The sequence below is a fragment of the Stenella coeruleoalba genome (genome assembly GCF_951394435.1).
Source record: "Stenella coeruleoalba genome assembly, chromosome: 9".
NCBI lineage: Eukaryota > Metazoa > Chordata > Mammalia > Artiodactyla > Delphinidae > Stenella > Stenella coeruleoalba.
In genome coordinates, this window is record NC_137155.1 from 13,986,002 (window position 1) to 13,998,077 (window position 12,076).

The 12,076-nt window shown below is 39.7% G+C and overlaps 1 protein-coding gene across 4 annotated transcripts in view; it reads left to right on the top strand.

Annotated features, from left to right (window-relative positions):
* VPS41 (VPS41 subunit of HOPS complex) overlaps positions 1–12,076 on the top strand; it is a 190,201-nt gene that overhangs the window by 145,002 nt on the left and 33,123 nt on the right. For all 4 annotated transcript variants that reach the window (XR_013829759.1, XM_079931512.1, XM_079931514.1 and 1 more), the window contains 5 exons: positions 493–608; positions 1,895–1,951; positions 4,435–4,496; positions 5,848–5,929; positions 8,250–8,342. Coding sequence is in view for 3 of the 4 variants with exons in the window: in XM_079931512.1 (XP_079787638.1) it covers positions 493–608; positions 1,895–1,951; positions 4,435–4,496; positions 5,848–5,929; positions 8,250–8,342 (410 nt within the window). In the remaining variant the exon portion in view is untranslated. The remainder of the gene's footprint in view (positions 1–492; positions 609–1,894; positions 1,952–4,434; positions 4,497–5,847; positions 5,930–8,249; positions 8,343–12,076) is intronic.

Here is a 12,076-nt window from a genome sequence, read left to right on the forward strand (position 1 = left end):
AGGAAACATTTATCGCCAACTGTGGGGTGTAATTGTTCTGTAAAAATAGAACTGTGCTGTAAATGGTCATCAATAAAGTTTATATACAGTAGATAAATTATATACAATAGACATGGAGAATTTTGAGCGCTATCTTTCAGCTGAGGTCAGAACGTTAATATAGGAAACAGAATTTTTAAGCCTACCTTATTTTTTTCAAGTTTTTTTGATACTTCCTCCCTCCTTCCCTCCCTTCCTTCCTCCTTCCCTTCCTTCTTTTTTCATTCAAATCATTTTACGTGTGAATATTTTTTAAAGCACTGGAATAGACTCTATCATTCTCTACCTGTCTCTCACCCCTACCTTCAAACACAGCCAAACACATTTATTCCAAAGCTAAGAGAGTTTTCTGTTCGCTTGTAAGTTGGGTAGCCTAACCCTGTCCCCCCGCACCAAACCACTGCCAAGGTTTCTACTGTTGGGTCACCCAAGTTGTTGCTCTCTTATCTCTAGAATACTCGGAAGGGGAGTCACTCTTCTACATTGTGAGTCCAAGAGATGTTGTCGTAGCCAAGGAACGAGACCAAGATGACCACATCGACTGGCTCCTTGAAAAGAAGAAATATGAAGTAGTCTTGCTTTTACTTAAAAGTATTGACACGTCGGTAACAGAGAGGGGCTCAAAGGGTTTTGTAATAAATCTTTCACGTAGGTGAATTGGAATGTTCTAAGCTAGTGATATGTAGGAGGCCAATAACTTTCCGATACTCTTTTCGCAAGTTATGGGGAATAAAGACTACAAGGAGGTTGACTGGCCTTACTGTTCAGTGGAAGAGGCATTGGTGATGGAGGGAGGGGTAGGTTCGATCCAGCCTACTGATAAGTTTATTTGGTGGTTTTTCAAGAAAAATAAAATAAAGCTAGTATTTCAGAATCATCCATTTGGATATTTTAGTGAAATCATTTATTTTGTGCTTATATCATGTGTAAAAAGTAAAGCTATCAAACTGTACTCAGGAGGGTTTGAGCTACCTGTTCAGATGGAATGATGTTGTCCACGTCATTGAGTCTCGGTTCAGACTAATTTGAGTAGATAATGCCCCATCATGGCTTTTTTTAAAAAAGGAAAACATTTTAAAGTTTTAATAGCTGCAAAGGTATTATTCTGTTGGTTTAGAGAAACTCTCTGGATAGTCTTTTATGCTAATTAGCCAAAAACAAACAAAAAATAGTCCACTTACTTGGTTAAGTTTGTAACCACCTGAAAGGATTTGGAAAAACAAGCTTTTAATTTATAAACTCTTTGGAGTCCAGGTATTGATACCAAGTTCATACCCCAGTTATTACCATTATTGCTTTATATCCAGCAGCTTCTTAAAGAAATAATTTTGTCTTTCAAACATTTGTGTTCAAGGAATCATTGTAAACTTAGCAAAATACAAATAAAATCAGAGATTTTCAAAATCTTAGTGTAGTTGTACCTAAATGTATGCATACAGGTTACTTTTTATGCTTCATAAAGGAAAAGTGCCCCTTGATTAATATATGTCATACAGATTTAGAATGACAGATTTTTTTGTTTGAACATAAGAGATTTTGTTGTATTTTGAGTTGCATCTGAAATGTGATTCCAGGGTCCTAATGTGGAAATGAATTCAAATGGAAATAAGAGAAGTCTTCATTTTGATTGACTGCTTTTGTTTGAGTTTGAATTCAGTGAGGTTCACTCAACCGTAACATTACAAATTCCTGTGCTTGAAGCAAAAGCCATGGGAAAATGGGGCTTATTTATGTAGCCCAGGACTTTAAAACATAATAAATATAGTGTTTATAACCTCAATGTCTCTCTCTCCCACTCTCTCCCCTTTGCCCTTCTTCCTTTTCGACTGCTTTTATCATGCTTATGTAAATACAGGAAGCTCTGATGGCAGCTGAAATTAGCCAAAAGAACATTAAAAGACATAAGATTCTGGTAAGTATGTAATTTTACTATTTGAAACATAACTTTACCTTTCAATAAGTTATAATGAGGCTGAAAGTAATTTGAAAAGAACGGATTCTTGCTACCTTTTGAGAAGTTATTTCAAACGAATTCCCTAACCTGTGAGGTCAAAATAGTTCATTTTATTGAATCAGCTTCTGCTTGTAAACAAGAAACTTGAACAACTGCTAGGAGGTAGTTTTAGGTAATTTGGAAACTGGATTTATAAATACACTTTAAATACAAAGCTTTCCAGTTATGCGTGGGGAAGTTTCTTTAAATCACAGGTAAAACCACATTATCATGAAATTTATCAAAAGAGTAGTTTCAGGGCTTCCCTGGTGGCGCAGTGGTTGAGAGTCCGCCTGCCGATGCAGGGGACGCGGGTTCGTGCCCCGGTCCGGGAAGATCCCACATGCCGTGGAGCGGTTGGGCCCGTGAGCCATGGCCGCTGGGCCTGCGCGTCCGGAGCCTGTGCTCCGCAACGGGAGAGGCCACAACAGTGAGAGGCCCGCGTACCGCAAAAAAAAAAAAAAAAAAAAGAGTAGTTTCATAAAACTAGACTGCTTCAGTGTCTCTATAAGAACAGGCTCAATTTATTTTGTTATGGTGACTAATCTAGGACATCAAATATATTTTTATTACATTTTGGACTTGGGAAAAATATTGTGAGTGAAAGCCCATTTCTTTGCTAACTGTGAAAATGAATGTGCAGATGGAAAGCAGAAAAGAAATGTTATCCTCTGAGTGTGAAGGGTCCTTAGAGATCATCTAGCCCAAGACCCTAGTTTACAGTTAAAAACTGGAAACTTAGTTATTTATGGCTATTTGGGTTCCAGTGCAAAGTCCTTCTGCCTACACTTTCCCCACCTTAAACTTCTCTTTAAAGCTTGCCAAAAAAGCCTAATTCCCAAAGAGTACACAAGCAAAATAGTTCAGGAACTAAAAGGGAGAGAGAGAATGAGAGCATCTTATGTTGTTTTATTCATTCAAAATTGTAGAGAATAAGCAAGGATTACCTAGAAATGGAGTATTCCAGCCAGTGGAAGAGTATAGTTGAAGTAAGCAGGTCAAAAGTAAGATAAGCTTAGCTTAGTCAGTTGTACATTGCATTTGGTAATATGAAAGTGACAAGTGCATTTTCTGTATATATTATTCTCAACATGCTTGGTGGAGTGAAAGTGAAAAGGAGATGATGAAGTTGAGTTGAACATAGACTAAGGCTAGCCTCGAAGTGGTAAAGAGTCAAGACAATGGCTGGGGACTGTGACATCATGGGGAGGTTTTGGGTGATGGTGGGTATTTCGTGCAAGACATTTAACGTGCTTATGCTTAGGGAAAAGAGAAAATCAGGTTGAGGTTAAAGGGGCACAGAGCACAGGATGAGTTGGGAGGGAGCATGGACATGGGGAGAAACGTTAGAGAAATTGACTCTTCAAAAGAGGCATCTCTTCTCTGAAACTGTAGATACTGTGATATGTGATCTATTTTCAGAGAAATAAAGTTAAGCACCTTTTCTTCACTCTGTAGTTCCAACAGATTTGAAATACGATTTCCTACACAGTAGTCATTAAAGTGAAAGTTTAATAAACTAAGAACTTTGGGTATTTCCCTTCACTCTTGAAATGGGCATGCCCTTTACATTAATCACGCCTGGACATTTTTCTCCTAGAGTAAGGCAGGCAGAGAGAAAAATGGGCTCCTGCCATTTCTGCTATCCAGGAAGAAGCTCTGCAAAAAATTGTTTGTGCATAAAGCAGAACTTAAAATCCAAGTTTTGTTATATATATTGAGTTCAAGCTTCTCATGCAAATGCTTTTAGGTGGAACTAATCTTTCATAAGAGTCATGAGGCGATCAAGCAAGAGGTCCCCCGTCTCTGGTGACACAGGCCATCTCAAATCCTTTCAGGACTAAGGTGGAATAAGTGAATGAGCACGAATCCTGTGAAGCCAGTCAGTGCCTTGCTTTGAGCTCCAGTCTCCTCATCTGTAAACTCGTGGGTTCGAATGACCTGGTTTTCTGAGCTCATTTTCACTTCAATGTTAACTTTAAATATTTCCCTTTCAAATGATCTGTCATTTCATTTTTCCTACAGCATTCCCTCAGACTTGGTATAGAAGAGACAGGTAGCTCACATTTTAGGGATGAAAGCACAAGAAAAATTTTATATCCAGTGACAACATGAAACTGTTGGATCATGTTTGTCTTATCAGAGATTTCTTTGTAGGAAATTTCTTAGAAGAGGGCAGGCTAGGAGCCTTTAAAGTAGTCACGTTTTTTAAAATTGTAAACTCTAAACTTTGTGAGAATACAAGTATATTTAAATATGCTCAAGAAAGAAATGAGCATAATTACATAAAGCAAACGAAGATGTATGAACGGGTTCCGGTCAGCGGGCCCACTCAGGAACGGAGACCCAACTTTCCACGTGTTCCAGTTAAGTATGAAATTCTTTCATTTCATTTCCCCTAGGACATCGGCTTGGCATATATAAACCACCTGGTGGAGAAAGGAGAGTACGACATAGCGGCACGGTAATCAAGATGTTTTCACAATTATTTGTTAATATAAATAGAATTGAGCCATGTTAGCAATACGAATAAGTCATTCTCTACAGTTGACAGACTTTTTTTTTTACATCTTTCTAACAGGGGTTATTTTTGAATAGTAATGCTTTTAACCACAGAATGGATTGATAACATGTTATTTACCCACCTACTGTCTCATTTGCACTAAACGAAAAATGGTTTTCTCGTTATTTAATGAGAAGAGTGTCAGAAATCACGAAGAGTCTGATACTTTACCCTTCTTATAAGCTGACAAGTTTGCCTGCAAGTTTCATGAGTGCTGGCAAAAGACCTGATACTCCGGGGTCAGAGACACAGGACCGTCTACCTCAGCAGTAGTCGTGGCCAGAGTACCAGCACTTTCTCCAGATCCCACAGCATGAGGCAGAGAGGCCCAGGTGACTCGGCCCAGGCAGCAGGTTGCGTTACAGGAGAGGGACCCTGGGCTTAGGGTGTCTGATTCTTTCATAATGGGCTTTTATAAAGCCTGCCTGCCCTTGGCTCCAGAGGAAGATGTTATTTTTATTTTACTGGGCAGTAAACAAACCTGCCCTGTGCTCCAGAGGGAGACACAGTGTGTGTCCTCTCACCTCCAGGGCTGTTCACGCTACAAGCATCCTAGGAGAGACAGGACAAAAGGGAAAAGAGAGAAAAAGAGACAGGTTTTTGCAGGACAAAAACCTAAATGGTTTATAGTGGTCGTGTGGGTCTGTGTGGGCAGTTCCCCCTCGAGCTGCGCAGTGCCCTCTGCAGGACTGCGTGGCTGCCCGGAAACAGTCTTCAGGGTCGCTTTTTGTCCCCTGATTTAGGGAAATGTGTTTCTTTCATGTGTAAGTCAAAGTTTTATTCATACATGAACATTTTTCTGAATTATATACTGAAGTAGGATTCTAATTTTGTAAAGTCTGATTTTGTAGTCCACTATTTAAAGCCATTGAAAAAGTGGTTTCACTGACACTTTTGGGTACGATGATATTTCTTCAAGGCAAGAAGGGTCCCCAGACCAGCAGCACTCATCTGGATAAGTAGGAAACTCAGAACAGAAAAATCAGTGGGAAAACCCCTAATCAAAGTCTTCTGAAAGGGATTCATCTTTATTTATAAGTATTTCGTATTTTCATGATTTCCGTCAACTTTGTATATGCAGTCAAGTGAGTACCAGTAATACCTTTATGTTCATTGGCACTTGAAATGGAAATTTGTCAAAGTTCTGGGATGAGAGATTTATCTAAACCACTAGGGGAAATGTCTACTTATTCTGTCTCTGTTTGTTTTCTTTATTTATACTTTCTTTTCCCTGGGATGTTTTTACTGCCAGCAAATGCCAGAAAATTCTTGGGAAAAATGCAGCACTCTGGGAATATGAAGTTTATAAATTTAAAGAAATCGGACAGCTTAAGGTAAGCATAGCTTTATTTTTAACTCTTTAATTTTTGTATGTAGTATATTAATATTGAGATGGAAATAAAATTAATAGTAATCAGTTCTTTATTGGGAAGCGAGTACTATTTCAGCTAGAAAGAAAAACTTTTAGAAATTAGTCACCAAATAGAAATCTCGTTGATATTTTATGTGCATAAAATATATACAAATGTATTACATATATGATATGTTCACTTTCTTATCTCCCTCAAATTCCCTCTGTGTTCAGATGGAAGTTTTCATGTTCTTTTTAATGAATGTGGAAAACAGGTATAGTCTCATCACCGTAGATTATAATAAACATAAGGCTTTTTTCACATGTACCGAAGAATTAGTGCATTTTCCAACATCTTACCTGCTGGAAAACAAATGGAAAATTTTGACCAGGTAGCTCGAACAAATAATTTTGATATTTCATTTTTTTTATCTTTCATTTTAGTTTACAATATCTAAACTAATCAATAAAGTATTCCTATGTCTGGAGATCTGTTTAAAGCATTTTAAAAAAACTTTTCAGTATTTGTGAGCCTCTTCAGTGTTCCCTTAGAATTATGAACATGCTTTTAAAAATTCCAGTTATTCACCTGGCCAGCCTCTTGCCTTGTCCTCTGCTTGCCCCATAAATGTAGCTCTTCTCCAGGAGACCCTCAAGGACACTTCGCGTCACGTTTATTGGATTGACCTTGGGGGATCTTCTCCAGCCCTGTGGCCGTGTTTACCGCGATGGCTCCATCCCCCAGACCTCTAGCTTGAATTCCTTATCTATGCTGGAAGCGTGTGATGGACATTTTTCCTTGTGTGTACATGCTGCTGAGAATGATTACTCAGATTAATGTGAATCCATTTCCCTCCCAGGTTTGGTCCTTCTTTCAATCTGTGTGTACCACATCACAATGTACTCATTTCTCCATGCTTAATAGCTCAAAGCCACTGTCTTTTTTTTTTTAAACATCTTTATTGGAGTATAATTGCTTTGCAGTGTTGTGTTAGTTGCTGCTGTATAACAAAGTGAATCAGCTATACGTATACATATATCCCCATATCCCCTCCCTCTTGCGTCTCCCTCCCACCCTCCCTATCCCATCCCTCTAGATGGTCACAAAGCACGGGGCTGATCTCCCTGTGCTATGCAGCTAAAGCCATTGTCTTGATGAGAACATCTAACTCACCTCCTTATTCTGTTTTATCTCCAGTTCTTGTCAGTTTCACTTTGTCAGTACCAGTTGGACCTCTCCTCCCTCTCTGGTACCACGGCCTTAACTCCCGCCTGAACTACTGCAAGGGCCTTCCGGCAGATCTGTAGACAACCCTAACCCACAGTTAGCCGTTTAAAAACGAAATGTGCTCCTCTCATTTCCTTCTTGCTCAGAGCATAAAATCTGAATCCCTTTCATGACCCCACGTCACCTTCCTCTTCAGCCTCATCTCCCTCCTGTGACCCCCATCTCACATGTCTGAGCCATGCTGACCTCCCTGCATGCAGAGTGTGCATTCATGGTTCCATGCCTTTGCCCATGCTGTTCCCTCTACCAGGGTGCCCTTCCCCCTCTCTCTTGGCCTGACAGGCCCCTGGCATCCGTCACTTCTGCTTCAGTCTCCAAGATCCACCTCGCCACAGCATCTTGTTTGCCCCTCTCTCAAGACACTTAGCACGCAATATTGCAACTGGCTGTTTAGGTATCTGTATATCTTCCCTCTGAAGCTGTGAGCTCCTGGGGACAGTGCCTGGAGCTCTGGGTCCCCAGGACAGAGCATCGCGATTGGTGGGTAGTGCACTGCAGAACCATTTACAGTGTTTGGAAATTCAACACTTAACACAGTGCTGAAGTAGCTAAAAACACAAGGTTTATTTTCCCTTAATTTCAAACGATGATTATGGATTTTTAAAGGTTGATGTATTCCATTTTAAGGAAGAAAAAAAAAAAGATGAATAGATGACCTATAACTCCTTGATTACTTAAGAAGTTGACTTTTATCATCATTCTCCCTAATATTACTTAGATTTTCATTAATTCATCAGGAAGAACAGAGAGATGTTTAACTTAATCGAGGCAGTGTCTTTTATTCATTCATTCATACATGTAGACACCTTATCTATACTTTTTAAAATGTATTGTAACATGTTATAAGAAGGTAGAGCTTATTTGAATCTTTTCTCTTCGTAATATTTTTCCAAAGTACTCTGTTGCCTTAAGTTTTTAAAGTAAATGTATATTTTTATATGTGCTGCCTCTTTGGAGTACAGTTTTATTTTGCTACTTTTTAAAGATTTTTTTTTTTTGCCTTTTCCTTCCTTAGGCTATTAGTCCTTATTTGCCAAGAGGGGATCCAGTTCTGAAACCACTCATCTATGAAATGATCTTGCATGAATTTTTGGAAAGTGATTATGAGGTATGACATTCCAACATGGCCAAATTGTTCTCAGTGAAAAATGTTATGAAATCTAGAAAAATGGTACACTGGAGCAGCTGGCTTAAAGGCAGCAGATGTGCAGTTTCTCTGTGGTAGATGAAACTGAGATACATACACTCTGATGACCACTGATGGGTTTTTTTGGGTTTTTTTTTTTTTTTTTGCGGTGCGTGGGCCTCTCACTGTTGCGGCCTCTCCTGTTGCGGAGCACAGGCTCCGGACGCGCAGGCTCAGCGGCCATGGCTCACGGGCCCAGCCACTCCGCGGCATGTGGGATCTTCCCAGACCGGGGCACGAAGCCGTGTCCCCTGCATCGGCAGGTGGACTCTCAACCACTGCGCCACCAGGGAAGCCCGCCACTGATGTTTATGTGGACCTTGTTACAGAAAATGTCGAATCCATGGACATTTTGAATATTTCCATAAAGCTACCTCCTCGATAGAGCTAAAGGGAAAGGACCAAGTGCCATTTGGGGGAATTCATAAATAGAATAGCATCTGCTAATGATGCTTCTACTACCCTTAAAGAATTCAGAACTTTCTAAAACTTGAGTCTCAGAACTAAGTTCGCCAAAGGAGGATTGCAGAGAAATTGGGACGCAGTAGGGGGAAGGGGATTGGAAATGATCTGTTTTGCTTATTGTTTAAGGAGAAAGGTGGTACTTAAACTGCTTATCTACTGTACACGCTGCGCTTTTACATGCATGTTGCGATATTATACTCCCAGCAACACTATACATAGTGATATCCAATTTTACAGAGGAACTAAAAATTAAATAACTTGCCTAAGGCCATCCGTAATAGGTAGGCCTGGGTTGGACTTTAAATTTGGTGTTTGCATGCACCCAAAACGGATGATAATTTTTTAAGTTTGTCCCTTTAAAATGCATTTATTCAGAAAGTCTCTGTTCCGTGTGCCTCCTGTATTCCAGGAATGTGCTGGGCGCTAAGCATGCAGATATGAATGAAATGATGCGCGTTTAGCAATAGCTCTAGCCTGAGTCACACCCAAGCCTATAAGCCAGCAGTTCTCAACAGAGGTGGATTCCCCCACCCCCACCCCCGCCCCCCGGGGGACATCTGGCAATGTCTGGAGACATTTGTAATTGTCACAACTGGGGAATTGGCACTACGGGCATTTAGTGGGTGGTGGCCAGCAAGGATGCTGCGAGACATCCTACAGCACACAGGATAGCCCCGCTATGACAGAATTATCTGTCCTCAAGTGTCAACAGGACTGAGTTTGAGGACCCCAGATATAAACAGATAAATTATTACGTTACATGCTGGGTGCTCTAATAAAGCTAGCCACGAAACGTGGTGGGAAGACTCAGCGTTCACCCACTTCTGACTAGAGGAAAAGATGGTATTTCTCGTGGGCAGGTTCTAGACAAGGCTGGTAAGCTCTTTATCAGAGCTGGTGCTGAGACGATCCATCCATCAGGAGATATCGGACCACTGACTGCTGTTCTCCAGTTTCTGCCCAAACTTCAAAGTCTTTCATAAAAGTGGCAGCATCTTGGGCTCCTTATAAAGTTCGGGGACCTAACCCAGTGATCAGCTTTCATTTTTGGTACCTCACTGTATGTTACAGGTTGTCACTGCCTTTGTACGTTCTGATGTTATGTTTTGAAAATAAGGAAGACTTTATTTACAGCTTTTCTCCTTCCCACAAGAATGCGGAGTGGCTTGCGGAAAGGTTAATAGATAGAATGGAAATTCCCTAGCAGTCCAGTGGTTAGGACTCCGCACTTCCACTGCAGAGGGCCTGGGTTTGATCCCTGGTCGGAGAACTAAGATCCTGCCTGCTACACGGTGCAGCCTTAAAAAAAAAAAAACCACCAAAAAGAAAGGTTAATAGATAGAAAGAGACCATCAGAGAGGGAATGAGAAAAAGAACTCCTGTGTTTTGAATGCCTACTGAGATACTTTTTTAACAAATAACCGATTCAATTTAAGGAGGAGTAATAATGCAAACACTATATTTTAACTCTGAGATGGTTTTTAGAGCTTAAGATCTAAAGGGACCTTTAAGATGGTGCACTTTTATCCTGATAACTCGCACACTTGGTCAGTTATTGTCGGCCACGTGTTCCTGGATACGTCAGATTCAAGCATCCTGTTGCCTGTGTGACCTATGTAGTTCCTTTACTGTTCCAAGCCTGTATTCTCATCATAGGAAGGGACTACGTGCTTTCGGATGAATTAAACTTGAACAACGTATTTCTTTAATAACTGTACAAACTAATGAAGGCAGCATCTCTTCATGCTCTCTTATCACCATGTGCTCTGTTACCATAATCCAGTCTTCCCTACCAGCATGGGTCTGCTCCTTTCCAGGTCTGTACGGAAGAGTCTATGGTAATAGTTTCTGCCATTTGTGCTAGGTGCCAACTGCCAAAGTCTCGGAGCTTGGTTTCTATTCATTTCCTATTCAGTCCAATTCAGCACATCTTTATTTAGAACCTACCATGGTCAACAATTGGGCTGAGTACTTATTTGGATCCAAGAGAAATAAAAACACAGCCCCAGGCTTCAGTGGGCTTACAGACTGACTGGGGAGACTGTGTGAATAAGCTTTAAGCAACTAGAAAATAAGTAAGACAGGCAGAGCAAGGTGTTTTAAGAGATCTAATGAGAGGCCATTATTGGCCTTAGTTATTGGAAAAGGTTTCTTCTGTGAAGACTTACAATGGACTTCTCTTTCTCTCCAGTATGTTCTGAGTACACAGAGTGGCTGTCATAAATTTTCCATCTTTGTACATCTTCCCAAAAGAAAGAAAATTATGAGTGTTCTGTGAAAACGATGGAAAGAGTATGAGCTTTATTTTGAAATACCGAAGCTTAGTATACTTGTCCTGTTTTTAAAGTAATGTAATTTAACCATAAAAAAGCAATTTTATTATTTGTATGACTCTGTTACAATTCATGATTCAACCCTCATTTTTTCAAGAAACTGTTTTAAATCCTGTATCGTTAAAGGTGTCTTGTTAATTCATATCTGGAAAACTTTTGACTGAGACTGAAAGAAATAAGCATGACTCAAAGCTTGTAGATGTTTTTTCCTGAATATTTTAGGGTGTCTGCCTGGTCAGTACTATTAAGAAGTTTATAAATAATTTGGTTTGTCATAAGCTCTTATAAATAATTCGCATTTTAGCTTCCATCATTCTCCGTTTCATGTTTAATTTTGAATTGTCACATAATTAATCAGATAGCAGTGTGCTGTAGCAACATTTTTGATCACATATAATGTGGATGAAAATTTTGTGCTGCTAAATATAGCACTAAACGTCAGATTAAAAATAAAAATATATGAACAGTATTTTCTTGGAGGTGCTGGTTCTTCATAACTTCTTTGTACGGGGTTTCTACTGAAATGCATACAGCTTTGCCTTTTAATTTACAGCCTAGCAGAATTATTTTAAATAGTGAAGTTTTGCTTCATAATATTAATGACAAATGTATAAGCATGTTAAAAATGGGACAGTTTCTATGGCATTTCATTTAATGAATAGTCTTTAATCTTACAGAAAGACCCGAATGAACTTTCTGACCAACCCGATATGATGGGCACCAGGGGGTTCTCTGATTTTGCCACTGGATCGTAATAGCTCCCTGATTACTCTGTCCTCTAATTAATGATAAAGGCCCCAGGGGTGATTTCATCAGTATTTTTTAGCACATTTATTCAGAGGTACACAAAACCAGTTA